Here is a 26,666-nt window from a genome sequence, read left to right as displayed (position 1 = left end):
ATCACAATTAACAAGTCTGTGTCCCAGCCAATAAGAACAAGATGAGTCCTTTATCATCCAGTACTTTAATCAAATTGAAAAGCAACTCTAGTCATCTTTTTTACAATGCACTCAAGTTTTCAAGACGTTACGAATGTTGAACTTCAAATGTACAGCACATACATTGTCACAAAGGAAATACTTATTCCAGAAGTATGTGTTGCGCTGTATTTACATGTTTTTACATTCATTTAAACCTCCACCTGCCTCTTCAACCGTCTTTTAAAGTCTCATAAAGCAACTACAGTGGTTCTCTCTAGAGTGGGGAAGAAGAACAATGTTTGAACAGAAGCATGCATCATACCAGGAACAGTTAAGAGGAACTCAGAGTTACAAAAGAGGACGGATAGATCGGAGCAAAAGCATCTTTTAAGGGATAGAAAGAAAACTTGGTACAAAAAGAAGTATTCCTCCAGTTTCAACAAGACATGACAAGCTAGTGGATCACTGGTTCTGCCATGTCTGAAGACACCTGCAGAATGCCCTATAGTGCCATTCAGGGAAGTCCTTAGTTAGCATTACATGTATTATTATCATTAAGAAAGTGTGTTCAGTTTTACAACGTCAACTTCCAATTCTGTTCCTGACAAGAGGAGAATAACAAATATTAACACCTAACAACTAAACATCCATTTAAATAAGTAATGCCCTACGTCAGTCGTCTGTTAAGATGAACAAAACGTAAATAACAGATCTTTATTCTGAACTTGACACAAAATTCTGAAGAATTTAACAATGAAATGACCAACCACTTTCTGTACAACAGCATAAAATATCTGCCACATAGCTTCCTGAGTTGTGACGTAACTTCAACAATCCATTAATAGTAAACATAATTTCAAAATAATGGAAAATAAACTAATTCACGTTGATTTTCAGACAAGCAAACCGCACCACATACATTTCACAATCTGTTTCTCCAGTGTCAGAAGTCACTGATATTTTAGAAAGGACACACAGCCGTTTTCTCTAATAATGTCAACATTGAAAATTAATTCAGTAAGATATGATGTCAATACCAACTGAATTCAAACGTCAGTTGGCATAGGCATCATCATATCAATCACAGTGCACAAACATCGAATACGAAGTGCTTACATTTTCAGATTAGACTAATTTAAAAGACTGGCAAGTCTACCAGAAAATGCTGTCCATTAAATTTGTAAACAGACACACAAAGAGATAATGCACACAGGTAAAACAAGGAAAGTGGATTTTTTAAATCATGAGGTAGATGGAAAACTTGATTTCATTATGATTAGAAAGGAACTGTGTTGAATTTAAATGGTTCACCAATGCAGGGGCTGGATCTATTCAAGATGTAATACAGGTTTGCTATCAAAATACCAAATATTTTTCAGTCATACCAGTGGGTTCTTCAGTATCAGAAACAAATAAAAACTTTAAATTACACTACCGTTCATATAAAATAAACAAATAATATACACATTAGTTTATGTTACTTCTGAGTGCAGCTATATCATTGTTTCTCCCTCAGCACGACCACAACTGACCAAGAAAATGAAAATATTTTTTAAAATAAATAAATACAAGTTTAAAATGAAATAAAATGTATTTAGTAATTTAGCAGACGCTTTTTCCAGAGCGTATCCAGTGATGGGCCAGTGGCAGCCACCTTCACAGCAGACTGACTTCATGTTGTCCTACTGCAGCCGAAGGAACTAGGTAACTCTGAAATCTTAAAGCTAAGGGATGTCTACTGGCGGATTGCACTATTTAGAGATTTGTGGACGCAATGGACGGCTGACCTTGGTCAAGCAGGGCTTAGATGATCCTTAGAAGATAAGGGGCTTGATCACTTACAGTATATACACTTCAAGCAGGGTCTCTATACACTGTACAATCATACAACAAAACCATATACACAATATCCCAAATGTCACCATTTTAAACATATTTACATACTTATTGTCAATAACGTTAATATCTCAATTCACATCTTCACATCCTAAACAGGTTCCCACATGCCTAACCCCCTCCGATCACTTCCTGCTCCTTCATCAAATAACATACGAGGCTAGTAGCCGTCTAACAACTTAAAAAGGTCAGTTAGAGAGAGTGTAAGTAGAGGCCCAATGGTGTTCCTCTGGTTTGTTTGTTCTACAAAAGGGAAGTATACATTTGAGTCTAAATCCAAACTACCCAGCAACAATGATGACTAGCCTTTTCTATACCATGTGGGTCTGGTGAACTAGTCTCATCTTCTGCAGTGTGCTGGTTACACTAGGTGTTCACACCTTCACTAGAAGAAACACATTAACAACCTAATGAGAGGCTATGGTCTGAAAGAGAAGGCTCTTCGTTGACCCTCGTCTTCACATTGACCGATGCTAGTCTGGTACAATCCTGGACAAAACCTCATACCGTGAACTAAGCTCCCACGGCAACTCATCATAAGTAGAAAATCCTTCACGTCGGGAGAGCAGTAAGCGTGACAAAGACACTGGTCAGGGTTTAGGAGGGGGAAGGTGTCGAGGAGATACGAACCATGCGTCTCTCCCGTCGCAGGGACCAGCGGTTGCTAGGTCTGCCTGTTGCCGTGCATCAGAGGGATGATGTAGACCGAGATGTCGTCTCCAGATCCCAGCCGGTCGTCGGCTATCCTCCAGCCACGGTCCCTCAGCACTCCTCGCGCCCGCATCACCAGGTCCTGGGCCGCCATGGTGTACCTGGGGGGAACCAGGCTGTTAGAACTCTCTCCACGCTCACATCACTGTACGAGAAAAGACGGTCCCTAGAACCTGTCTTCAGCCAAACACACATGGCAGGAACCCCAGTGAACTTAAGACAAGGTCTTATCCAAAATTGTATATAGCATGATTACTACAAGATAGCAATGTTTGTTGGGGGGGACGACGACAACGTTTCAGCTGTGACCTTCGACATCAGCTGAGCCGTGAAAGGAACGTGCCTGTGAGGGTCGTCAGGGCCACAGTTGGCAAGGAAACCGGTGACGGCCTCGTTCACCTCCTGGTTGGACAGGACGTCCCACAGGCCATCTGTCCCCACCACCAGCACATCGTCTGCCCCATGCTGGTACTGCGTCAGCGGGTACACCTTCACCTGGAGGCGCAAGGGGAGACAGGAAGTGATGGAGGGGGGAGACAGGAAGTGATGATTGGCGCTGTATCAAGATATACAGTACACACATTTTTCCTGGAGATTGTGATCCATACGTGTTCTGTGTAGGGAGAGGAAATCTGTGAAGGAATCACGCCCCTTTTACAGCCCACTGTTCCTGTTTAGTCACATGAACACTAGGTACCATGGTACCACTTTAGAGTTGAGTGTAATTAGAGGTAGTTAATAGGTAATAAGGTCTTAGTCAGTCTTATAACACATATTAATGTTAGACAACTTAAACTACAGTAACTTCACTAGTTTCTCCATGAGAAGCTTCTCACCTTACTCAGGCAGCAGAAGCTAAAACCGGTTAAATCCTGCCTCTATTATACACGCGGTCAACAGGATGAACCTTGACCTTTAGTCAACCCTGTGAGAGATTCCTCCCAGCCAGTTGGTGAGGGAATGAACAGACGCCATCTTCCATATGTATCCAGTCTGTGTTTACTGTCTCGGAGGAGCCAGGCGCTGGCTGATAACTCGTCGGAGGGGAGGAAACATGTTCAAAAGAGAGCACATACCTGCTGAACCAGGACTGAACTCTGTGGTTCTGAATTAAAGATCAAGAGAGAGAAGGAGAGCAGTCTGACTCCTGGAGGGAGGGAGGGAGGGAGGGAGGGAGGGAGGGAGGGAGGGAGGGAGGGAGGGAGGGAGGGAGGGAGGGAGGGAGGGAGGGATGGAGTACGTGTGCGATATGCGGTTACGAGGTAAGTACTCTTTTTGAAGAGACTGCGATGTGTCTGCAATGATCAAACCAGACTCCTGGTATTCACCCTCCAGTTCAGGATACAGTCCATCATTTATTTATCACAGTAATTATCATCATTGAACCATCATCCAACCAAGACTTACAGTCATTCATACAAGGAAGAATAACATGAATGGTATATAATAGCAACTTTTATATAAACAGACAATACTTTACCTCAGGGCAGCAGGAGAGGAAGGGCTTGATGTAGATGTTGGAGTCGTGGACTTTAAGGTCGTGGTCTCCCAAGCCCCTGGTAACCCCAATCGTAGCCAGAACACGAGCCTGCGAAGAACATCACATACCCGTTTTGAAAACGACCCCTCTCTGGAGGTCAACTAACTCTCTGTGTAGGTCAACTAACTCTCTCTGGAGGTCAACTAACTCTCTCTGGAGGTCAGAATGCTGCTTTGTTTTGGCAACTATTTAAAATGTTTGTTTGCTCTTGTTTCCAAGGTTACTTGGTCTCAGTTCACCTCTGACTCAGAGTGGTGCTGCCTTAACTCAGTCAGGCCATGGAATGGAGCTACGTTACTCGTGAAATACAATATCTACATTGAAATAACAAATGAACACATTTGGTTCACTATAGATGTAGAAATCACCAACATACCCTTGTACTCAGTCTTAAAACAGGTGAGTTATATGTTAATGCGTGTCCTAATCAGTTTACTGCACTACCTGTCCTAAGACCAAACCTAGTCTATCTCAAACCGATCTGTCTGTTTCCTACATCACTTCAAGCCAAGCTGCCGGTCTCAATAGATCTACTAAATACCGGCCCTCGTTGAGCACTTCCCCAGAGATATTCCACCACAATCAGCAGGAGGACAACCCAGGGGACATACGATGTGCATGGATAAACCGCATCAAGGCAAATAAACACAAGCTCTTCATTAAAAACAAAGCACATCAGAAGAGGGTGCTGCGTGTAATGTGATGGAAGGGGGATTGTTCATGGCTCTGTGAAGCACAGCAGAAGCATCTCCGCTCGGCGTCTTCCAGCCCTCTGAATCCTTAACCATCTCCCCGGCTCCAGACCCAGTCTCACTCTCGTATCCACGCTGCGAGCCCCCTCTGTCTGTGCACATCACTGCCACACCTCCAGCGGGTGCAGGGCCGGGGAGACAGGCTGAATGAATATCTATATATCATTAACATCCGAGTGAAGAGGTGGCTGGAAGTGACTGCACGGCATAAAGCCAGAGCAGCACCAGCCGGTGATCAGGACACACAACAAACAAGGCAGCGAGGGATGAGGAGAGGATGACTGTTTTAAAGTAAAGACCCTCAGGCAGGGAAGAAGAAATACCCTGGGATTAAATCACTAAGTGTGGCAAGCTTTGTAGTGCTCCTGTTCCATACCAGACACAATCCCCCCCCTCTCTCTCTCCCTCTCTCTTTCCTATCAATTCATCTCTCCCTTCACACGCTCACTCTTCTCCTGGCTTCGCTTCAAAAGCAGGCCTGACGGACGGACTTTTCCAGGTTTGTGACAGGAAGTGTGTGATTCCAGACAACACTCTGGGGTGATATACACCAGTCCACACACACACACATCTCACACACACCAGCAGCTCTAGGCTGTGTGTGTGTGTGTGTATGTGTGTGTGGAGTGAGAGAGCGGATAATCATGGTGCTTCTCCTTCAAAGCGTTACAACCTCTGTATACCTGGAGCAGGAGCTACTCGCTGAGTTCACAAACCTGGCGCCCCTGGGTGAGGAACAGGAATACACCTTGGCAGCACCTTGAAAAGCCACAGTATTTCTCTAGCTCGACTGAAGGCATGATGAAGAGAGACCAGGTGGTTACTGCAGGCGGAGCGAGCGCTCTCTCGCCCCTGGTGACGGATGGTGCCCCGAGGCGAGGCGTGCTGCGGGGGCCGCAGAGCGGGCAGGCATGCTGCGGGGGCCGCACAGCGGGCAGGCAGGCAGGCGAGCGGCCGCTGACCTTACCTTCTTCCCTTCGCCGTAGATTAGGGGAAACTTCAGGTCGTCGTCCTCAATGGTTTTATACGCCCTGCGCAGAGGAGAGAGGACTTTAATGGGTTTTTGTTTTACGGCTGGCAGAGTTACAGGCTGTGCACGCTCTGCAGCCTCCCAGCCTCCCACAGCTTCCCAGCCTCAGATTCTCCCAGCCTCCCACAGCTTCCCAGCCTCCCAGCCTCCCACAGCCTCCCACAGCCTCCCAGCCTCAGAGTCTCAGAGCCTCCCACAGCCTCCCAGCCTCCCAGCCTCAGAGTCTCAGAGCCTCCCACAGCCTCAGAGCCTCCCACAGCCTCAGAGTCTCCCAGCCTCAAAGCCTCCCACAGCCTCAGAGCCTCCCACAGCCTCAGAGTCTCCCAGCCTCAAAGCCTCCCACAGTCTCAGAGCCTCCCACAGCCTCAGAGTCTCCCAGTCTCAAAGCCTCCCACAGCCTCAGAGTCTCCCAGCCTCAAAGCCTCCCACAGCCTCAGAGCCTCCCACAGCCTCAGAGCCTCCCAGCCTCAAAGCCTCCCACAGCCTCCCCCACAGGGCCCTCGCTGCAGACCAAAAAGTGCTGGGAAGAAAGAGAGGCTGTAAAAAAAATATATATATATATATATATTTTATATATATATAAAAATATATAAAAACACAGACAAGACAGATGAAAAAGGGAGACAGGGCCTTAGCATATCTTTCTTCTCTACTCCCCTCTGACTTGTCTTTCAGAACTCTCCCTTGTGATACGCACTTGCAAAATGACACTGAATATGTAAGATGCTCTGGTTTGGGTGTGTGTACATCTATGTGCAGTGTGTGTGTACGTTCGGCCCATATTCACCCATTCTCTGAGCGATCTTAAACTTCCCCCACTCATGAATAATTCACCATAATCATCTGACTAGGTGAAGATGTGAACATTTTCCATTCAAACATTCCAAGCCTACGGTGAGTGCATGTACAGGTGATTACAGTAGTCTAGCCCCCCTTCAACTCTTCAACAAGGTCTGTGCACTCAAACTGCACACACGGCACTATTCTGTAATGTTTTTTTCCTCTATACACCTTTACCAAAAACAGACACTCGAGCCACTAGCGATAAACCCTCCAGAACACACCTTGAGAAGGCTCACCCCCTCTCGCCCACGTCACACCTGGCTCTGGGACTGTGGAAACCAGCATCTGTGTATGGAAGCGGTCCATACCTTGTCAAATGCAGTTCAGCTGTGTGGCTGTAAAGAGGATTAGCAGGGAGCGGGATGGTTTTTAGATGACTGGTTTCACTTGGGGAGACCAGATGTTTCCACCCTGGGCGTGCGGGACTGTAGCACTCAGCACTTCTCTGTCAGCGAGCAGAGCAGCTCTCTGGAAGGCTCGACTGGGAGAGCTGGAACACGGCCCTCGATCCAGACAACACAGACCGCTTAGAACAGTCAAACTACAGTGGACAGTCAAACTACAGTGGACAGTCAATTCCCTGTGCTTCATCACCTCCTCTTTATTATTTCAGAGTTTGTAGGCGAGTAATTCCCAGAGCCAGTAACTTGACTCTGTTTCATGGAGACGGTGCCTGTCACACAGCAGATGACATGCGTGTGACCGTGGGACTGTGATTCATTAATCCTGCTCCCGGAACAGTCACCTCGCTCCCCCTCATAACTCAATAACAAACAGTGCAGCAGGAAACAGCATTCCCAAGCTACAGCGCTGTTTGACCACAACAGGAACGCTCTCACATTCAAGGTTGATTTACCAACGTTGTGGTCTGAGAGCAGAGGAAGAGGGCGGGGGGGGGGGGGGGGGGGGGGGGGGGGGGGGGAGAGGGAGGGGGGGGAAGCCAGAAGGGAGGGGAGGAGGGACGTTGGTCAGAGGAATGGAAAAGAACGAAGGATAGGAGGGGAGGTAAAGAGAGGAGAGGGAAGGGCAGGAGGGAGGGAGGTAGGTATGGAAGCTCAGTATGAGCCCTTCTGAGGGCATGGAGAGATGGGCAGTAGAGAGCAGTGATCTCATCTCTTAGGGACAGAGAGTACTGCTGCTCTGTGCAGAGAGGTGACAAAAACAGCTTTACGTGATCAGTATCTCAATGCCAAACACACACACAGCAACATGCACACATACTAACACACACACACACACACAGCAACATGCACACATACTAACACACATACACACACAGCAACATGCACACCTATTAACACACACACACATCAACATGCACACATACTAACACACACACAATAACACACAAACAGCAATAAACTCTGGGGTGACATTGAACAGCTAGTGGAATTGTGTCCTCGTTCAAACATAGTGGGACTCTAGATGATCAAGAAGACACATCAAATAAACGTCTGCCAAACCTCTATGGACGAACAATAGCTTGGATATAGGGACTGATGCTCAGCACAGTTTTTTTCTGAATACAGGCTAAACGTACGTTATACTGAGTTCCCAACAGGCTCTGGAGAGGAGAGAAGTAACAGAAGTGAGGGAGTTAGTGTGTAAAGTCGGAGGAATTCCCCCGTCTCTCTCTCCTCTGTTCCTGGGATGGAGGGATGCTGGGGGGACAGGGTAGATGCTGGGGAGACAGGGTGGATGCTGGGGGGACAGGGTGGATGCTGGGGGGACAGGGGGACAGGGTGGATGCTGGGGGGACAGGGTGGATGCTGGGGGGACAGGGGGACAGGGTAGATGCTGGGGGACAGGGTGGATGCTGGGGGGACAGGGGGACAGGGTGGATGCTGGGGGACAGGGTGGATGCTGGGGGGACAGGGTGGATGCTGGGGGGACAGGGGGACAGGGTGGATGCTGGGGGGACAGGGTAGATGCTGGGGGACAGGGTGGATGCTGGGGGGACAGGGTAGATGCTGGGGGGACAGGGTGGATGCTGGGGGGACAGGGTGGATGCTGGGGGGACAGGGGGACAGGGTGGATGCTGGGGGGACAGGGTGGATGCTGGGGGGACAGGGTGGATGCTGGGGGGACAGGGTAGATGCTGGGGGACAGGGTGGATGCTGGGGGGACAGGGTAGATGCTGGGGGGACAGGGTGGATGCTGGGGGGACAGGGTAGATGCTGGGGGGACAGGGTAGATGCTGGGGGGAGAGGGTGGATGCTGGGGGGACAGGGTGGATGCTGGGGGGACAGGGTGGATGCTGGGGGGACAGGGGGACAGGGTGGATGCTGGGGGGACAGGGTGGATGCTGGGGGGACAGGGTGGATGCTGGGGGGACAGGGTGGATGCTGGGGGGACAGGGTAGATGCTGGGGGACAGAGTAGATGCTGGGGGGACAGGGTGGCTGCTGGGGGGACAGGGGGACAGGGTGGATGCTGGGGGGACAGGGTGGATGCTGGGGGGACAGGGGGACAGGGTAGATGCTGGGGGACAGGGTGGATGCTGGGGGGACAGGGGGACAGGGTGGATGCTGGGGGACAGGGTGGATGCTGGGGGGACAGGGTGGATGCTGGGGGGACAGGGTGACAGGGTGGATGCTGGGGGGACAGGGTAGATGCTGGGGGGACAGGGGGACAGGGTGGATGCTGGGGGGACAGGGTGGATGCTGGGGGGACAGGGTGGATGCTGGGAGGACAGGGTGGATGCTGGGGGGACAGGGTGGATGCTGGGGGGACAGGGTGGATGCTGGGAGGACAGGGTGGATGCTGGGGGGACAGGGTGGATGCTGGGGGGACAGGGTGGATGCTGGGGGGACAGGGTAGATGCTGGGGGACAGGGTGGATGCTGGGGGGACAGGGTGGATGCTGGGGGGACAGGGTAGATGCTGGGGGGACAGGGTAGATGCTGGGGGGAGAGGGTGGATGCTGGGGGGACAGGGTGGATGCTGGGGGGAGAGGGTGGATGCTGGGGGGACAGGGTAGATGCTGGGGGGACAGGGTGGATGCTGGGGGGACAGGGTAGATGCTGGGGGGACAGGGTGGATGCTGGGGGGACAGGGTAGATGCTGGGGGACAGGGTGGATGCTGGGGGGACAGGGTGGATGCTGGGGGGACAGGGTGGATGCTGGGGGGACAGGGTAGATGCTGGGGGGACAGGGGGACAGGGTGGATGCTGGGAGGACAGGGTGGATGCTGGGGGGACAGGGTGGATGCTGGGGGGACAGGGGGACAGGGTGGATGCTGGGGGGACAGGGTGGATGCTGGGGGGACAGGGTGGATGCTGGGGGGACAGGGTAGATGCTGGGGGGACAGGGGGACAGGGTGGATGCTGGGGGGACAGGGTGGATGCTGGGGGGACAGGGTGGATGCTGGGGGGACAGGGGGACAGGGTGGATGCTGGGGGGACAGGGTGGATGCTGGGGGGACAGGGTGGATGCTGGGGGGACAGGGTGGATGCTGGGGGAAGAGGGTGGATGCTGGGGGGACAGGGTACCACAGACAATGAGAATATGAGAGGCCGTCTGAGCTAAACTACTGAAAAACTTGTTCATGCACTCGGGCCTACCTTTTGCCAAATATCTCAACGTGTTTGCTTGTTCAGATTTGAAAAAATATACAGTGCCCTCCAAAAGTATTGGAACAGTGAGGCGAATTCCTTTATTTTTGCTGTAGACTGAAAACATTTGGGCTTGACATCAAATAATGAACGTGAGACCAGAGATCAACGTTTCAGCTTTTATTTCCAGGTATTTACATCAGGATCTGATGCACAACTAAGAAAATATCACATTTTGTTTGAATCCACCCATTTGTCATGTGAGCAAAAGTATTGGAACAGATATACTTAAAACATATTTAAGTGAATAAGACTTAATATTTAGTTGCAAATCCTTTGCTTTCAATAACTGCAGCAAGTCTGTGACCCATTGACGTCACCAAACTTTTGCATTCTTCCTTTTTGATGCTTTCCCAGGCTTTCACTGCAGCCTCTTTCAGTTGTTGTTTGTTTTGTGGGGTTCCTCCCTTCAGTCTCCTCTTAAGCAGGTAAAATGCATGCTCTATAGGGTTTAAGTCTGGAGATTGACTTGGCCAGTCTAATACCTTCCATTTCTTGCCCCTGATGAACTCCTTTGTTGTTTTGGCAGTGTGTTTTGGGTCGTTATCTTGCTGCATGATGAAGGCTCTGCCAATCAGTTTGGTTGCATCTTTCCTTAAATTGGCAGACAAAATGTTTCTGTAGACTTCCGAGTTCATTTTGCTGCTGCCATCATGTGTTACATCCTCAATGAAGATTAATGAGCCCGTCCTAGAAGAAGCCATGCAAGCCCAAGCCATGACATTACCTCCACCGTGTTTCACAGATGAGCTTGTGTGTTGGGGATCATGAGCAGTTCCTTTCTTTCTCCAAACTTTAGCCTTTCCATCACTCTGGCAAAAGTTAATCTTTGTCTCATCAGTCCATAAAACTTTGTCCCAGAATTTTTGAGGTTCATCTCTGTACTTTTTGGCAAATTCCAGCCTGGCCTTCCTATTCTTCTTGCTAATGAGTGGTTTGCATCTTCTGGTGTAGCCCTTGTACTTTTGTTCATGAAGTCTTCTGCGAACAGTAGATAGTGATACCTTCACTCCTGCCATCTGGAGGTTGTTGCTGATCTCACTAACAGTTGTTTTAGGGTCTTTCTTTACAGCTCTCACAATGTTTCTGTCATCAACTGCTGATGTTTTCCTTGGTCTACCTGTTCGACGTCTGTTACTTAGTACACCAGTAGTTTTCTTCTTCTTCAGGACATTCCAAATGGTTGTACTGGCTATGGCCAATGTTTCTGCAATGGCTCTGATTGATTTTCCATCTTCTCTAAGACTCACAATTGCTTGTTTTTCACCCAAAGACAGCGCTCCGGTTTTCATGTTGTTTTCACCTCTGAATACAGTCTGCATAGACAAAACCTATCTTACCCAATCTGAACCTGAGTGTAGACATTCAGTGGTATTTATTGATTGAATAATGTATGTAATAGGACACACCTGGGCAACAAAACACACCTGTCAGTCATATGTTCCAATACTTTTGCTCACGTGACAAATGGGTGGGTTCGAACAAAAAGGTGATATTTTCTAATTTGTGCATCAGATCCTGATGTAAATACCTGGAAATAAAAGCTGAAACGTTGATCTCTGGTTTCACGTTCATCGTTTGATGTCAAGCCCAAATGTTTTCAGTCTACAGCAAAAATAAAGGAATTGGCCTCACTGTTCCAATACTTTTGGAGGGCACTGTATATATATATGACAGGTTCTTTTAAAGGGGTCATTGACTGCAAAACCGAGTTTTCCTTGCCGTAGTTGAATAACGACAGTTCGGTGGGTAAAATGGGCATACAGTGAATTTTAAAGTCCATTGACACCTCTTTCCTATTCTCTCTCCTCCCCACCTCTCTCTCTCCCTCTCTCCCCCCACCTCCCTCCCTCTCTCCTCCCCACCTCTCTCCCCCCACCTCTCTCTCCCCCCACCTCCCTCCCTCTCTCCTCCTCACCTCTCTGCCCCCACCTCTCTCTCCCTCTCTCCCCCCACCTCTCTCCCTCTCTCCCCACCGCTCTCCCTCTCTCCCCACCTCTCTCTCTCCCCCCCACCCCCACCCCACGAGTAGGCAGTACGAATATGTGCGACACTTCCTGAAAGAAAAGAGAATCGCAACCTTGAAAGACAAGAAAATCGCTGAACACGAAGCAGCCATTTAACTGAAATAGCAACGACAAACTACAAAATAGCTTGAAACTAGCTTTTACTAATGTAATTTCAATACTGGAAGATTAAATATTTAGGAAAAGCCACAAATGGATGGTCCTAGACTTTGATCAGTGCGAAATGAAACAAACATAACAATGTGTGCATCTTGTTTTTTACATTACATTACATTTACATTTAGTCATTTAGCAGACGCTCTTATCCAGAGCGACTTACAGGGAAGTACAGGGACATTCTCCCCGGGGCAAGTAGGGTGAAGTGCCTTGCCCAAGGACACAACGTCATGTGTACTGGCCGGGAATCGAACTGGCAACCTTCAGATTACTAGCCCGATGCTCTACCCGCTCAGCCACTTGACTCCCTTTTTCTTTTCAAGTCTTAAGCAGCAAACGTGCTGAGGTATTAGGTTAAGTAAGCTCTGCCTTCGTTTTACAGTGACTTACGGATGCACTGAAACAAACTTCCAGGCGCACTGAAAATGGTCTCCTCTCCCACCTTCTCTCTCTTCTTATTCTTTCTCTTCTGAATTAATTAATTACTAATGAAAATGACTTATTTTAATGTGTTAATTCAACATGTATTGGCATGACATCAGCAGTGCTAAAGAACAACGGATGAGTTAATGTGTATGAGCAAGCTTTTCAGTAGTTTCGCCCTAGACGGCCTCTCATTTGAGAACCCTGGTCTGTCATTTATCCCCGCCCCCACACACTACTCCTGGCCCGGCTTGGCTGCTCTGACTATATCACCCAGCTTCCTTCTTACCTCCCCTCCTCCTCCTCCTCTCATTCTACTGTTTCTGCAACACATCCATCTCTCCTTAGCTCTCCAACTTAGCCTCCCTCTCCCTCTCCCCCTCCCTGCCTCTCTCTCCCTCTCTCTCCCACCCTCTCTCCCCCTCCCTGCTTCTCTCTCCCTCTCTCTCCCACCCTCTCTCCCCCTCCCTGCCTCTCTCTCCCACCCTCTCTCCCCCTCCCTGCCTCTCTCTCCCTCTCTCTCCCACCCTCTCTGCCCATCCTGCCCTCTCGCCTTGCTGCCCTGCCTGCTGGGCTGTTTGAGGATGTAGAACATGCACACAGTCAAACATCTATCAACCGAACAAGGGCCTGAACACACGTCTCTCCTGTCGTTGTCTGTCGCCCCCCCCCCCCCCCCCCCTCTGTGGCTCCGTACTCCGGGAGGAGAGGAGGGAGAGAGGTGTTGTGGACTGTGTATTGTCATTAGTGTTTGAGGGTGTGCTGGGTTCATACAGTCCACACCCACACCCACACCCACACCCAAACAGACATTTCTACAGAAACTGAAGTGGCTCACGGACGTAGTTAGATAACACACCACTAAGGCATCTGAACACATCAAAGTGTGAACAGCACCAGCGACTCTCAGGCAGCAGACGAGACTAAAGGAATGGTTTAGCAAATTCTTGCGTGTGTCTTTAAACATGAACAGTCTGAACTTGAAAACTGAACATCCCAAAAGGTTTCTGGAACCTTCCAGAGAGGCTTGTCGTGAGAAGCTGGTCTCGCTGTGTGTCCAGTCTGGAATGGGACTCTGTGAAATACGGTTCCAGTTCTAGTCCTCCTGACTGTTGAAGCAGAGCTGAGTTGGAACCTGATAAAAAATACATGATGTGTCTAAGTGTGTGAGACAGGCAGCTAGTTGGACGGAGAGTTCTGGAAGCAGGAAACAGTCAGAGTCCTGACCTACATCTGCTCACACAGAACCTGCTTCAGGCAACACTGACACAGCCCTGCTCACTGACACAGCCTGCTCACTGACACAGCCCTGCTCACTGACACAGCCCTGCTCAGTGACACAGCCCTGCTCAGTGACACAGCCCTGCTCAGTGACACAGCCCTGCTCACTGACACAGCCCTGCTCACTGACACAGCCCTGCTCAGTGACACAGCCCTGCTCACTGACACAGCCCTGCTCACTGACACAGCCCTGCTCAGTGACACAGCCTGCTCACTGACACAGCCCTGCTCAGTGACACAGCCTGCTCACTGACACAGCCCTGCTCACTGACACAGCCCTGCTCAGTGACACAGCCTGCTCACTGACACAGCCCTGCTCACTGACACAGCCCTGCTCACTGACACAGCCCTGCTCAGTGACACAGCCTGCTCACTGACACAGCCCTGCTCACTGACACAGCCCTGCTCACTGACACAGCCCTGCTCAGTGACACAGCCCTGCTCACTGACACAGCCCTGCTCAGTGACACAGCCCTGCTCACTGACACAGCCCTGCTCACTGACACAGCCCTGCTCACTGACACAGCCCTGCTCAGTGACACAGCCCTGCTCACTGACTCAGCCCTGCTCACTGACACAGCCCTGCTCACTGACACAGCCCTGCTCAGTGACACAGGCCTGCTCAGTGACACAGGCCTGCTCAGTGACACAGCCCTGCTCAGTGACACAGGCCTGCTCACTGACACAGCCCTGCTCAGTCACCTCCCTCACACACAGCCGTCCTTGAGGTTCCTTCACTTGGATGCAGCTCATCGAATGTCGCAGCCACATTCAGATCCTCCGTACAGTGCACTGCCCCGTCAGTGAATTCTTATTTCAAGGTTCCGGACAAAAAAGGGAGACAAAGAGACTGTTGATGATGGCAATTTCCATGCTATCGGGGCCAAGGTTATTAGTGAAACTTTGGAATGTGACGTTATGATGTGACATTGTGCCAAACAGTGGCTCATCTGACCCCAGGGCACAAGGAAAGACTGATGGATAAACACTCAGTGTGCTCGATGGCCATGACTAGGACACACACACCACACACACCACACACACACACATACCACACACACCACACACACACACACCACAGTACAGGAGCAGCAGAGGAGCCTCACCAGCCTGACATGGTGAAGTCTCGATACAGCATCCTCTTGCCCACTTCCTTCCTCTGCACCCTCCTGGGGAACTCCAGGTGGGTGAACTCGTTCCCCAGCAGGTGGGGCTGCATGTAGGCCTGCAGGAGAGGAGACGAGGGGGAGCGAGAGGGAGAGGGAGAGATTGACACGGCCCGAGGGAAAGGGAAAACAATCCCATGGTCTAGCGGGCGCAGAGCAGGGTAGCTGGAGAGATAAGCATAGTACCCGTCCCAGAGGGAAAGAGGGTGTAACATCTTGGAGGATTTGGCAGCTGTGTGGAATCAAAGAGGGCTCAGAGTGACTGACTCTTACCAGGAACTGCAGCCGCTGTCTCTCTGACTCTGGAGTGAACTCTGTTGACATGGCGATGACCTCTCCAGCCCGGATAATGATGGCTCTGAGGCAGCCGGGGAGACAGAACAAGGATTGTTTGTTTTGGATTGTTACGGCTGACGTGGATATCAGGGAGGTTGGCCTGATGTGTGTGTGTGTGTACTGTGGTGTGTGTACTGTGTGTGTGTACTGTATGTTACTGTGTGTGTGTGTGCGTGTACTGTGGTGTGTGTACTGTGTGTGTGTACTGTATGTTACTGTGTGTGTGTGTGTGCGTGTACTGTGGTGTGTGTACTGTGTGTGTGTACTGTATGTTACTGTGTGTGTGTGTGCGTGTACTGTGGTGTGTGTACTGTGTGTGTGTGTACTGTATGTTAGTGTCTGTGTGTGTGTGTGTGTGTGTGTACTGTGTGTTAGTGTCTGTGTGTGTGTGTGTGTGTGTGTACTGTGTGTGTGTGTGTGTGTGTACTGTATGTGTGTGTGTGTACTGTATGTTAGTGTGTGTGTGTGTGTGTGTGTGTGTGTGTGTGTGTGTGTGTGTGTGTGTGTGTGTGAGTGTGTGTGTGTACTGTATGTTAGTGTGTGTGTGTGTGTGTGTGTGTACTGTGTGTTAGTCTTACCGGCTGTCTCCAGCATTTCCTACATACAGTTTCCCCAGTAAGAACATCACCGCCAGAGCAGTACAGCCTCCAGAGATGTTGAACACCATCTTGTCTCTCTCAATCTGCGCATCCTGCACACACACAAGAATACCTATGCAATTAAAGGGGGTATTTTTGTTGATTATTTTGTACCTTTAGCCTGTTAAAAGCTAACTCAGTCTGCTGTTGAAGGGTAACCTCTTCTGCAGGAGCAGAGGAGCTACAACGTAAAACGCTTGATGTACTATGTGATATTACAGGTCAGGATGGGATGTATGACTGAAGGAGCAGTGTGCGAAAAGAGCAGGATGATGAACCGCATACATGGTGTTAGAGAGGTGCTCCTTATTACAGTGGCTAATTAGGAGATTAACTTTGTGCTAATTGAACCAGGAAATGATTTAAAAATCTATAGCATAAATTATTTATTTTAATAGTTAATCTGTCACTGAATTAATCCTTTTGAATCATGCAGTTCCCTAAATCATGCAGGTCTGCCACACAATAACATGTCTGGAATCTAAACGCTGGCTGAGGAAGAGTGGGGAAGGGATTCGAGGTATTTAACAGTCTGCACTGCCGTGGAGGGAAACATGTTCTGCTCATTATGTGTGCATGTAAAACTGACTGATGCACAACCTCATGTATCTACTGGGTCCCAAAACACATTGCTCCTTGTGGAACACACATGCACAGAGTCAGATGGCTGAGCGGTTAGGGAATCGGGCTATTATTCAGAAGGTTGCCGGTTCGATTCCCAGCAAAATGACGTTGTGTCCTTGGGCAAGGCACTTCACCCTACTTACCACGTTCAGGTAGGTTTGTCGTGTGCTCCATGGCTGTGTGTGTGTGTGTGTGTGTACGTGTGTGTTACGCCCTATTGACAGAGAGAAAATAAAAAAAGAGTGAGAGGGAGAGAGAGAGAGAGAGAGAGAGAGTGGAGGAGGGAGAGAAAGAGAAAAAAGAGACAGTGTGAGAGAGAGAGAAGATGGTGTCCTTCAACCTAAGATGAAATATGAATGCAGAGCAATGCATATGTTTCTCCTGCAATCAGATGTCAGAGCCGCCACCATCAATAATAAAAGTATCTCAATCTGTACACACTCCCCTTTGAGAATCCCTTATCCAAGACACCGGGAGAAGTGACGAGCCACTCTCCCTGTGGCACAGCTCTCTCGTGGGGTTAGCTTGTGGGGTTAGCTTGTGGATTAGCTAGTGGCTGGACACCTTAGGGATCTGGAAGGAGGGGGGTCTCATTTCTCTGTCATCCTGTTCTCAGTAGAATCAAGTGATAAGCCAGAGAGTGCGCTGGTGTGTGTGTGTGTGTGTGTGGTGTGTGTCTGGTGTTGACACCACGTCCCTGCCTGTTTAGCAGTCCCTGGCAGCCGCTCCACAAACAGCCCGTTTCCATAGGAATGCAGTGATTCATGTCAGTAGAGAATTATCAGCTCTGGAGGATACTTGACAAGATAAGCTCACCACGGTGAACTCTGAGACAGAGTTACCCAAACATGAACCGCCTCAAAGTCATAGAGCGAAAGAGACAGAAAGAGGGAGAGAGAGAGAGAGAGAGAGGAGGGAGGGAGAAAGAGAGAGGGAGAGTGGCGGAGACAGAGAGAGAAACAGCAAGACTTTAGAGAGGAATGAGACGCCAACTTGATCATGTATTAAATCAAAACAGGAGTGAGCTAAACATTTAGGGAAATTACAATCAGATTTTCACCCCAAGGTCTAAATCCCAGTCAATTGTTCAGAATAGAAGCTAAACTCAAGCAAAATCCAACTCTGCTCTTATATTCAACAGCACGCTAGCCTCCTCTCTGCACACGACGCTGTTCGTGTACAGCTTTTCTCTTTCCTACCATCTCTTTCCTTGTTTGTCACTGACTGTGTCCCAGCAGCCCTTTCGGTAAAGTGCACAGGTGCAGCAACAATGGTGCAATAAGGTGCCTGGATGAAGAAGATTCAGGAGTCTGTTGATCTCACAGCGCCATCTAGTGGAGAAGGAACAAGCAGCCTTCCCTGGGTCAGGATGGAGCATGTTTACATGAACGCATGACATGCCCCAGAATCCCTGCCTCAACAGCTATTTCCTGTAGGCTCATTTCTTATATGAATAACTATGGTACTCTAGCAGTGTGTAAATGTGTTCTAAAATCATCTGTTTCCAAATGTAAAGAAATAGGAAGAGAAAACCTGCGTAAAAGAGGTTACACGGCAAACTCAGAAACACAGGTGGCTGTTCACATGTGATCTCTGTTCACATGCGATCTCTGTTCACATGCGCTCTCTGTTCACATGCGATCTCTGTTCACATGCGATCTCTGTTCACATGCGATCTCTGTCCACATGCGATCTCTGTTCACATGCGATCTCACGTTGCATCCGCGCCCACTTCCACAAGAAGCCCACTGCCAAGGCCAGCTCCGCTCAGCCAGATGAAAATCTACCAGGCCAAGTGAGCTGAACAGCTCTTATGATTCGACAACAAGAGGTTTAACTGATCCAAGCAACAATCTTTAGATCTTCTTGACCTCTTTTCCTTCAGAACCATAAAGACCTCCCTGGCTCTGCCTCAAACCGCTAGGCTTAGACTTTAACCTTCGACCCACTGTGCAGCAGAGCTAGATTTGACCTGAGGCAGGGCCAGAATACTAGAGCAGACCTGCAGCTGCAGCAACCTGACTGACTGAACACAGTACTGGCTGGGTTGCTTAATTGCTGTCTAGCTGGCTGACTGAATAGACAACTAACGGACTGACTGGCCGGCCGGCTGACACCATATGCTGCTGGTTTGAAGGAATCAGCTACAGATAATGGATATGAGAGAAAGAGAGAGTGAGAGAGATAAAGAGACAGATAAAGAGAGAGAGAAAGAGAGAGCGAGAGAGAGATAAAGAAAGAGAGAGAGAGTAGGTGCAGTGTCTTATCTTCAGCTTCCAGCTGTTTGACACCCACTCCTCTCTGGGAACTGCCTCTGGCTCGCTCCAATCAGAGCACATCTCCCCCTGTCACACTGGCTCCCTCCAATCAGAGCACATCTCCCCCTGTCACACTGGCTCCCTCCAATCAGAGCACATCTCCCCCTGTCACACTGGCTCCCTCCAATCAGAGCACATCTCCCCCTGTCACACTGGCTCCCTCCAATCAGAGCACATCTCCCCCTGTCACACTGGCTCCCCCCAATCAGAGCACATCTCACCCTGTCACACTGGCTCCCTCCAATCAGAGCACATCTCCCCCTGTCACACTGGCTCCCTCCAATCAGAGCACATCTCCCCCCATCACACTGGCTCCCTCCAATCAGAGCACATCTCACCCTGTCACACTGGCTCCCTCCAATCAGAGCACATCTCCCCGTCACACTGGCTCCCTCCAATCAGAGCACATCTCCCCCTGTCACACTGGCTCCCTCCAATCAGAGCACATCTCCCCCTGTCACACTGGCTCCCTCCAATCAGAGCACATCTCCCCCTGTCACACTGGCTCCCTCCAATCAGAGCACATCTCCCCCTGTCACACTGGCTCCCTCCAATCAGAGCACATCTCCCCCTGTCACACTGGCTCCCTCCAATCAGAGCACATCTCCCCCTGCCACACTGGCTCCCTCCAATCAGAGCACATCTCCCCCTGCCACACTGGCTCCCTCCAATCAGAGCACATCTCCCCCTGTCACATTGGGTAGAAGTGACCTATAAATAACCCCAGATTAGGCTGCATGTGTCAGCATACACATTTCTATATCCATAAACATTTGTATGTAAGCCGTTTAAACAGCAGTTCCCAGTGGCACTGCTGGTGATGAACCCGTACAGCACTAAATGTTCAGAGACTTGTATAGGATGTCTCATGCGTGGTTAGCGCATGAGGCACCGTAGCTATAAGCAGAGTGGAAGTAAGTGGATGTGACTAGATCTAGCAGAGTGGACTGACTGGTTCCCTCATACCATGTCCTTGAAGGCGTTCTCGATGGCTCCGATCACCATGCTCTCATGCTGGACCTTCTTCTCCATAAAGAAGCGCGTCGGCGGGGGGCAGGGGGACCCGGGGGCCCCCGCGGCCCCCCTGAGAGAAGCGGCCCTGGTGAGGGCCCGGTGGGAGGTGGGGGTCAGGTGGTGGTTGGTGGGCTCCTCCCCCTGGCAGGTGGGGGGCGGCACAGACGGGTTTTGCAGGACGTCCAACACCTCCTGAAGGTGCTCCACGATGTGGTGCTGCAGGAGGCGAGAGGCCACCACCGCGGCACCGGAGCCCGCGTGGCCGTCGAACATGGCCCAGTAGTGGAGCGTCAGGCCTTCGCAGTCCTGGAAGTACACACACACACCTTAACCTTGGCCTTCAAACCCTAAGATCCCTTGACAAAGGGGCATCTGGAGGGGTCAGGTGGGGTCTGGGGGGGGTCTGGAGGGTCAGGTTGGGTCTGGAGGGGTCTGGGGGGGGTCTGGAGGGGTCAGGGGGGGTCTGGAGGGGTCAGGGTGGGGCTGGAGGGGTCAGGGTGGGGCTGGAGGGGTCAGGGTGCGTCTGGAGGGGTCAGGGTGGGGCTGGAGGGGTCAGGGGGGGGCTGGAGGGGTCAGGGTGGGTCTGGAGGGGTCAGGGGGGGGTCTGGAGGGGTCAGGGGGGGGTCTGGAGGGGTCAGGGGGACTCACAGCGTTGTCCTTGGGGCCCAGGCCCTCTCCATTGGGCAGGGACGACCTCCTCCTGCTGGTGGGGGTCCTGTTGGGGGTGGAGCTCCCCACGTGTCTCTTCTTAAGCACCAGAACCTCACAGCACGCCTGGTCCTCGTTCAGCGGGCTCTTCCCTGCGTTGATCACCCTGCAGAACAGGCACACGCGTTACACGCACACGCGTTACACGCACACGCGTTACACGCACACGTACAGCACTGGGGTCAAGTCCTACGCACACATTTTGAAATGTTTTGTCCCTTTTGTTTTTAAGATTCTTGTTGTTTATTGTATGCACTTTCCTGCCATAGTAAATTCCTTGTTTGTGTAAACCTTTGATTCTGATGCTGAGTCTGAGATTATTTAGAAATTCTCTCCATATTGGACGTTTCTACTGTCACAAAAAGTCAGAAGATAAAATAATATTGTATGTAAGACAATATTCATGTGAAAAATATTGATAAAGAAAGAGAATACGAGAGTAAGAAAGAGTGTTGAAAAACCAGAAAGCACCAAACAAACCCTAACCCGATGCTACAGGAAAGTGCAGAGAAGAGCATTAAGCCTGTGATATTCAGAACCCAACATCCTCCCTGAATCCCTCCAACCCAGGAGACAGCCATGTCCTGAGCCAGGGGCGAGGTCCCAGACTCTGCAGACCTGTCATCTTGGGTTACCACCTTCTTCCACTGGCTCACATTCGGCTTCTTTACAACTCTGACCTCATTAGTCATGTCTGTCTGGGAACATTTGGAGGTTGGAGTCTTTCTGCGTGGTTGTTCATGACCATCTTCGATAAAAAGGAAACGTTGTTTTCTCAGGGACTGATTCTGAAACAAATCAAGCTAAAAGACAGAGGGTGGAAACGTATTCAAGAGGGCCTCGCATAAGTGAACTGTGTTATAAGGCAGTACTTATGAGGATGTTTGACCAAAACTGCCAACCACACAATGCCTGTGTGCCAGTTCCTCCTCTCCCAGAGCGCTCGTGTCTCCCCAGGCGTTTTCAAAGGCCTGGCACGGCTAGTCTAGGCCGGATAGAGAGCATTTCCACCACAATTAGCAATCAGTCCTTTCCACCTCCAAAGTGCAACAGAGAGACAGAGCGGTCGCTATAAATCACTGTTCTCGATGAGTGGATAATTGTTCTTCTACATCCTGCTTGTGTTCTCGTTATCTTAACGTACAAGCCCACAAGCAGATATGGGTATCAGGAACATCACTTCACGAGGATGTGATGTTCTACGACCCTGGAAGGGCACTGAACACTGCAATCACAGCTCACATGATCACCATCATTATCTGCACACTAAAGTACCTACCAGACTACCAGACCTCACTCTCAGTGGACATAGAAGGATGTGATGCTTTATCAAGACATACTACTCGACAAAACATAACCTCAAACTTACAAGAAAAAATAAATGAGGTTTTATAGGTGAGAAATTATTTCTGACACCATGAAATGACTCACTTCCGCTAAAGACATACATCAGTTAACTTTATCCAGATAAAGCCACTGACCAAGCAAGCTGAACTGTGTGAAGTGAAACTACCTCGTCCTTTCCACAGTGAACTAGGAAAACAAACATGGCTGGACCCTTGTGAGTCAGATGGAGAAGAGAAACAGGCTCAGATAGAGAACACAGGCTGCGTCATGTGATGTGCCTGCTGGCCATCTGTGTGTGTGTGTCGTACAGTACCACTCGGGTGCTCTCTGTGTGGGTCTGTATCGTACTGTACTGTTGTGTGGCCTGTGTGTGTGTGTGTGTGTTGTACCGTACCACTTGCGTGCCGTGTGTGTGCATGACTGTCTCGTTCCCTCAGACATGCAGTCAGCACAACAGCTCTCCCCCTTCCAACAGGCGCACGCATCGACTCAACCATCGACCTGCTTGTATCGAGTTCATAAGTGCTGTGCTGTCAGTCAGAGGTTAGAGACTGACTCATTCCACTGAGGAGGGAGAGGAAACCGTGGAAAAGAACAGAAACACAGAGAGCTGGTGAGAAAGAGAGGGGGGGAGTTTTTACATGCAGGGAAATGAGAGACAGCGACAGCGACAGAGACAGAGACAGAGACAGAGACAGAGACAGAGAGAGAGAGAGAGAGAGAGAGAGAGAGAGAGAGAGAGAGAGAGAGAGAGAGAGAGAGAGAGAGAGAGAGAGAGAGAGGGGGAGGGGGAGGGGGAGGGGGAGGGGGAGGGGGAGGGAGAGAGGGAGAGAGAGAGAGAGAGGGAGGGGGAGGGGGAGGGGGAGGGGGAGGGGGAGGGGGAGGGGGAGGGGGAGGGGGAGGGGGAGGGGGAGGGGGGAGGGGGAGGGGGAGGGGGGAGAGGGAGAGAGGGAGAGAGAGGGGAATTTGACAGGAAAGAAAGATCCGGACTGAGTCATGAGGCCTTGTTGACTCTGAGCACGGGAGAAAGAGCATCACCGGGCTCAGGAGAGGGAGCTCCGGAAACACGTCTAACCCTTCCTCATTCGTCCCAGCTCCGAGACTCGCAGATCCCTCGGGTGGAAAATGTCAGCTACGGGGCCAAGGCCACGCCTTCCTCATGCTGTTTACTCCCATAAGTGGATCACATCATCTCAATATGGACACCGCCCGCTGGCAGCCAGGGCACAACAACATGGCCTGCTGGTCAAACAGCTGTTGACAAATCCCCTAGCCTGCCGGCCTGTGCCGCAGAGAAACAGTGATGCATGCACGGCACATGCTCACAGGGTTTGGATGTGTGTCGTGTGTGTTGGCTGAGGCTGTGACAATGCCTGAACTTTGCTTCCAAAGTCACAATGTTTTTGGTGAATAAAATGTCTTTGTTGTGATGAACTTGGTTGGTGTGTAATAAAACTGTCAGACCAGGTTAGCTGATGCATAGGGGTGGATGAATGCCAGCCGACTGGTTATGGTCCACTCAGACGAGGGCCACTTGTACATCTAATGCTGGGTACACACTAAAAGACTTTTAAAATCTTATAAGATTTTCCAAATGTGAGAGACCACAAACATGAGGACAAAAACCGTTTTGCTCCCCAACACATCAGGATTTCTAATCGGAAATAGTCAACATGTTGACTATTTACGATTCCCGATCGGGGCGGCTCCGACGTTCTTCCCAGCAGGTTTGGTCACTCTTACCACACCTCACACCAAGGGAACATCTGATCAAATAATCTGTAGAACCATCAAGATAATCGGGACGTTACCTAGGATTGTCAGAAGGGGGGAAATCGGCCCGATTATCCTGTAGTGTGTCCCCAGCATTAGAGTGTGTTCACACTTGTACATCTTAGGGTGTGTTTACACTTGTAGTTCTTTTCTTTTGATTCGGACCAAAAAATGTAATTATACATTTAGTCCTGGTTCATTTAGCATTCACAGTGGCATTTTGAACACTGAACCTAAACAAAAGGCATATGGTTAAGGTCACAATCTAATTGGACAGCTTTGACGTTTAGATGTCTTTGGTCCATGTTGTGTTCATATATCAACTAAACCGCACCCGAGTTTGTTTGGAAACGGACCAATTCAGGTGGTTTCGGCCCTCTCATTGGGGGCACACCAAGGCAGTGGCGTGTTCAGGGAGTGGCCTAGGGTGGCACGGGCCACCCCTGAAATCTGATTGGCCACCCCAATATCTTAAAATATGATTGGCTATATGCCCAGTCAGAGGCGGGCCACCCCTTGTGCCACCCCTATCAAAAATGTCTGGACACGCCCCTGCACCAAGGTTCAAATGGCAACATTCACACCTGTTCAAATGAACCGCACTAACAGAGCAATCGCACCAGTTTGTTGTGATCGAACCTAAGCTGCCATGTGGGTTCAGCAGTGCCGTGCTCGAGTTCAAGTTGTAACATAAGAGGCAGGCAGACAGACCCTGGAACCAGTTACAAAAAAAAGAAAAAAAAAAAAGAGTCTTTTTAACTCAATAACCCATCTCATCTGAGAAATGGAAAAGCAATGAAAGCTGAGAGGATTGATTCAATGATTAGGTAGGAAAACCATCCATCTGTTTGGATAACGGACATGCACCTCGGAAGTGTAGTCTATGGAAGAAAAAAAACATATTTGAATGATGTTATGTGGATTACTCCCTGATATTATGTGTGATTCTATATGCAAGTTTAAATTGAAACAAAAATGTTGTCTGTTAAGTCTTATTCTAACTCCAACATGTGTGCCCGTCTGTCTGTTGGAAACAGTGTAAGAATAGGGTACTTTAGGTTTACAGTGCAACAGTGCATTCAAGTCATGCAAATTAAGTAGGCATTCCATTTCCATTTCCTTCAGATGGCATGAAAACATTTGACATTTTAACGTAAATGTTTACGTTATACACTGTTTTTAGTGCTTCAACTTCTTAGAGAAGCGCAGACTTCCCGCTTTATGGCATGAACCAGGTAAACAAGGTGTCCTTTCATTAAAGGAAGTGCAAACTGCCGCTGCTTCCTGACAGCCAGAGGTCCAGTACTTAGTCATGTGCATGGCCAACATGGAAATAAACTAAAATTGTAATAATTTGCATTTGAGTAGCTAACCCTAACCGCTCTGTTGTTGACTGAAGTGTCAATGAAAATATTATCTTGTAAGGTAAATATTGAATTAGCTAATATTGACTGTCTATTTCTGAAAACGGAAAAATATTCCATGTTATGCTTTACTCAGATCAGCAAAAATAGCAAAAAAAAGTAGCAACATGAACATTTTAAGATCAAATTCTATCGGTTTTTACCGTAAAGACTTTAGGCCGTCTTTGCTTATAACGTCCCCTCTATGCTTCAGTATGTATTGTATGCCCACTTCATGTCAACAATTCAGAAAGACGTGAACTAGGCTATATTACACCCTGATCCATCATTGCGGTAAATGCGCACAATAGGATGCTGATGTTTACACTTGCAGTTCCAAGTAGCGCACTAAGCTAGCTAGGTATTTAAAGGGACGTTAAGCTCAAATTTGCAACGATTGGTCTATACTTACTCCGCATAACCAGTGGCCCATGGCAATCGTTCTGTCTCCTTTAAAATGAGGATTGGTCTCGCTATGTGATCCGCTGAGCATTCAATTTCATCCTGTGACAGTCCAAGGAACTCGGGTCTTGAGTAAGGGAATTTTAACGGCAAATCCGATCCACCGAGATGGTCTCCATTCGCACTACCTGCCATCATTCCTCCCATAAAATTAGCCACCGCTGATTTCACCCGTGTGAGCATGGTCTTGCAGCAGCAGCAAATGTTCAACTGTTTAATGTTAAGCGCGGGTCCCCTCACCCAAATACCCCCCTTGCACGGCGACGCGCTGAAAGCGGGCCGACTGTTTCGGAGTCTGCGCCTCTCCAATTCATTCAGTCCAAGATGAACGCGGAAATAAACTCATGATGAGCACAGTCATGTGACCAACCAGTTGATGGTTTTAGCCTAGGTCAAAGGTAGTTTCCTGGAATGCTGTGGTTTAACCCCGTATAATGCTTATTGTGGGTAATGTTCCTTCTCGAGATCCATTCATCTAACAGTTAGTATTTTGTATCTAGTAGCTGTGATTCGATCAAGATAGTAGATGACCATCACAGACCTTAGTTTGCTCCGCTTCTTTGTAGCCACTCAAAGCAGTGTGAA

The 26,666-nt window shown here is 49.4% G+C and overlaps 1 protein-coding gene across 1 annotated transcript; it reads right to left on the bottom strand.

Annotated features, from left to right (window-relative positions):
- Positions 1–13: 13 nt before the first annotated feature.
- ppm1h (protein phosphatase, Mg2+/Mn2+ dependent, 1H) lies at positions 14–26,403 on the bottom strand. Its single transcript, XM_047034918.1, has 10 exons — positions 26,032–26,403; positions 21,037–21,202; positions 20,341–20,694; positions 16,373–16,485; positions 15,732–15,816; positions 15,399–15,517; positions 5,888–5,951; positions 4,109–4,216; positions 2,972–3,123; positions 14–2,729 (listed from the first exon to the last, which is right to left on the bottom strand). Exons 1-10 carry the CDS (start codon positions 26,262–26,264, stop codon positions 2,582–2,584), a joined length of 1,542 nt encoding a protein of 513 aa, XP_046890874.1. The 5' UTR covers positions 26,265–26,403; the 3' UTR covers positions 14–2,581.
- Positions 26,404–26,666: the final 263 nt, after the last annotated feature.

This window comes from Hypomesus transpacificus, chromosome 14, assembly GCF_021917145.1.
Source record: "Hypomesus transpacificus isolate Combined female chromosome 14, fHypTra1, whole genome shotgun sequence".
NCBI lineage: Eukaryota > Metazoa > Chordata > Actinopteri > Osmeriformes > Osmeridae > Hypomesus > Hypomesus transpacificus.
This window is presented reverse-complemented; position numbering and strand designations above follow the sequence as displayed.

Excerpts from the sequence above, each read along its gene's own strand:
- ppm1h (XM_047034918.1), bottom strand. The coding sequence starts at position 26,264 with ATGCTCACACGGGTGAAATCAGCGGTGGCTAATTTTATGGGAGGAATG. Across the intron at positions 16,486-20,340 it reads AGAACGCCTTCAAGGACATG|GATGCGCAGATTGAGAGAGA; the intron begins GTATGAGGGAAC and ends GTGTGTGTGCAG. Across the intron at positions 15,518-15,731 it reads GACAGCGGCTGCAGTTCCTG|GCCTACATGCAGCCCCACCT; the intron begins GTAAGAGTCAGT and ends CCTCTCCTGCAG.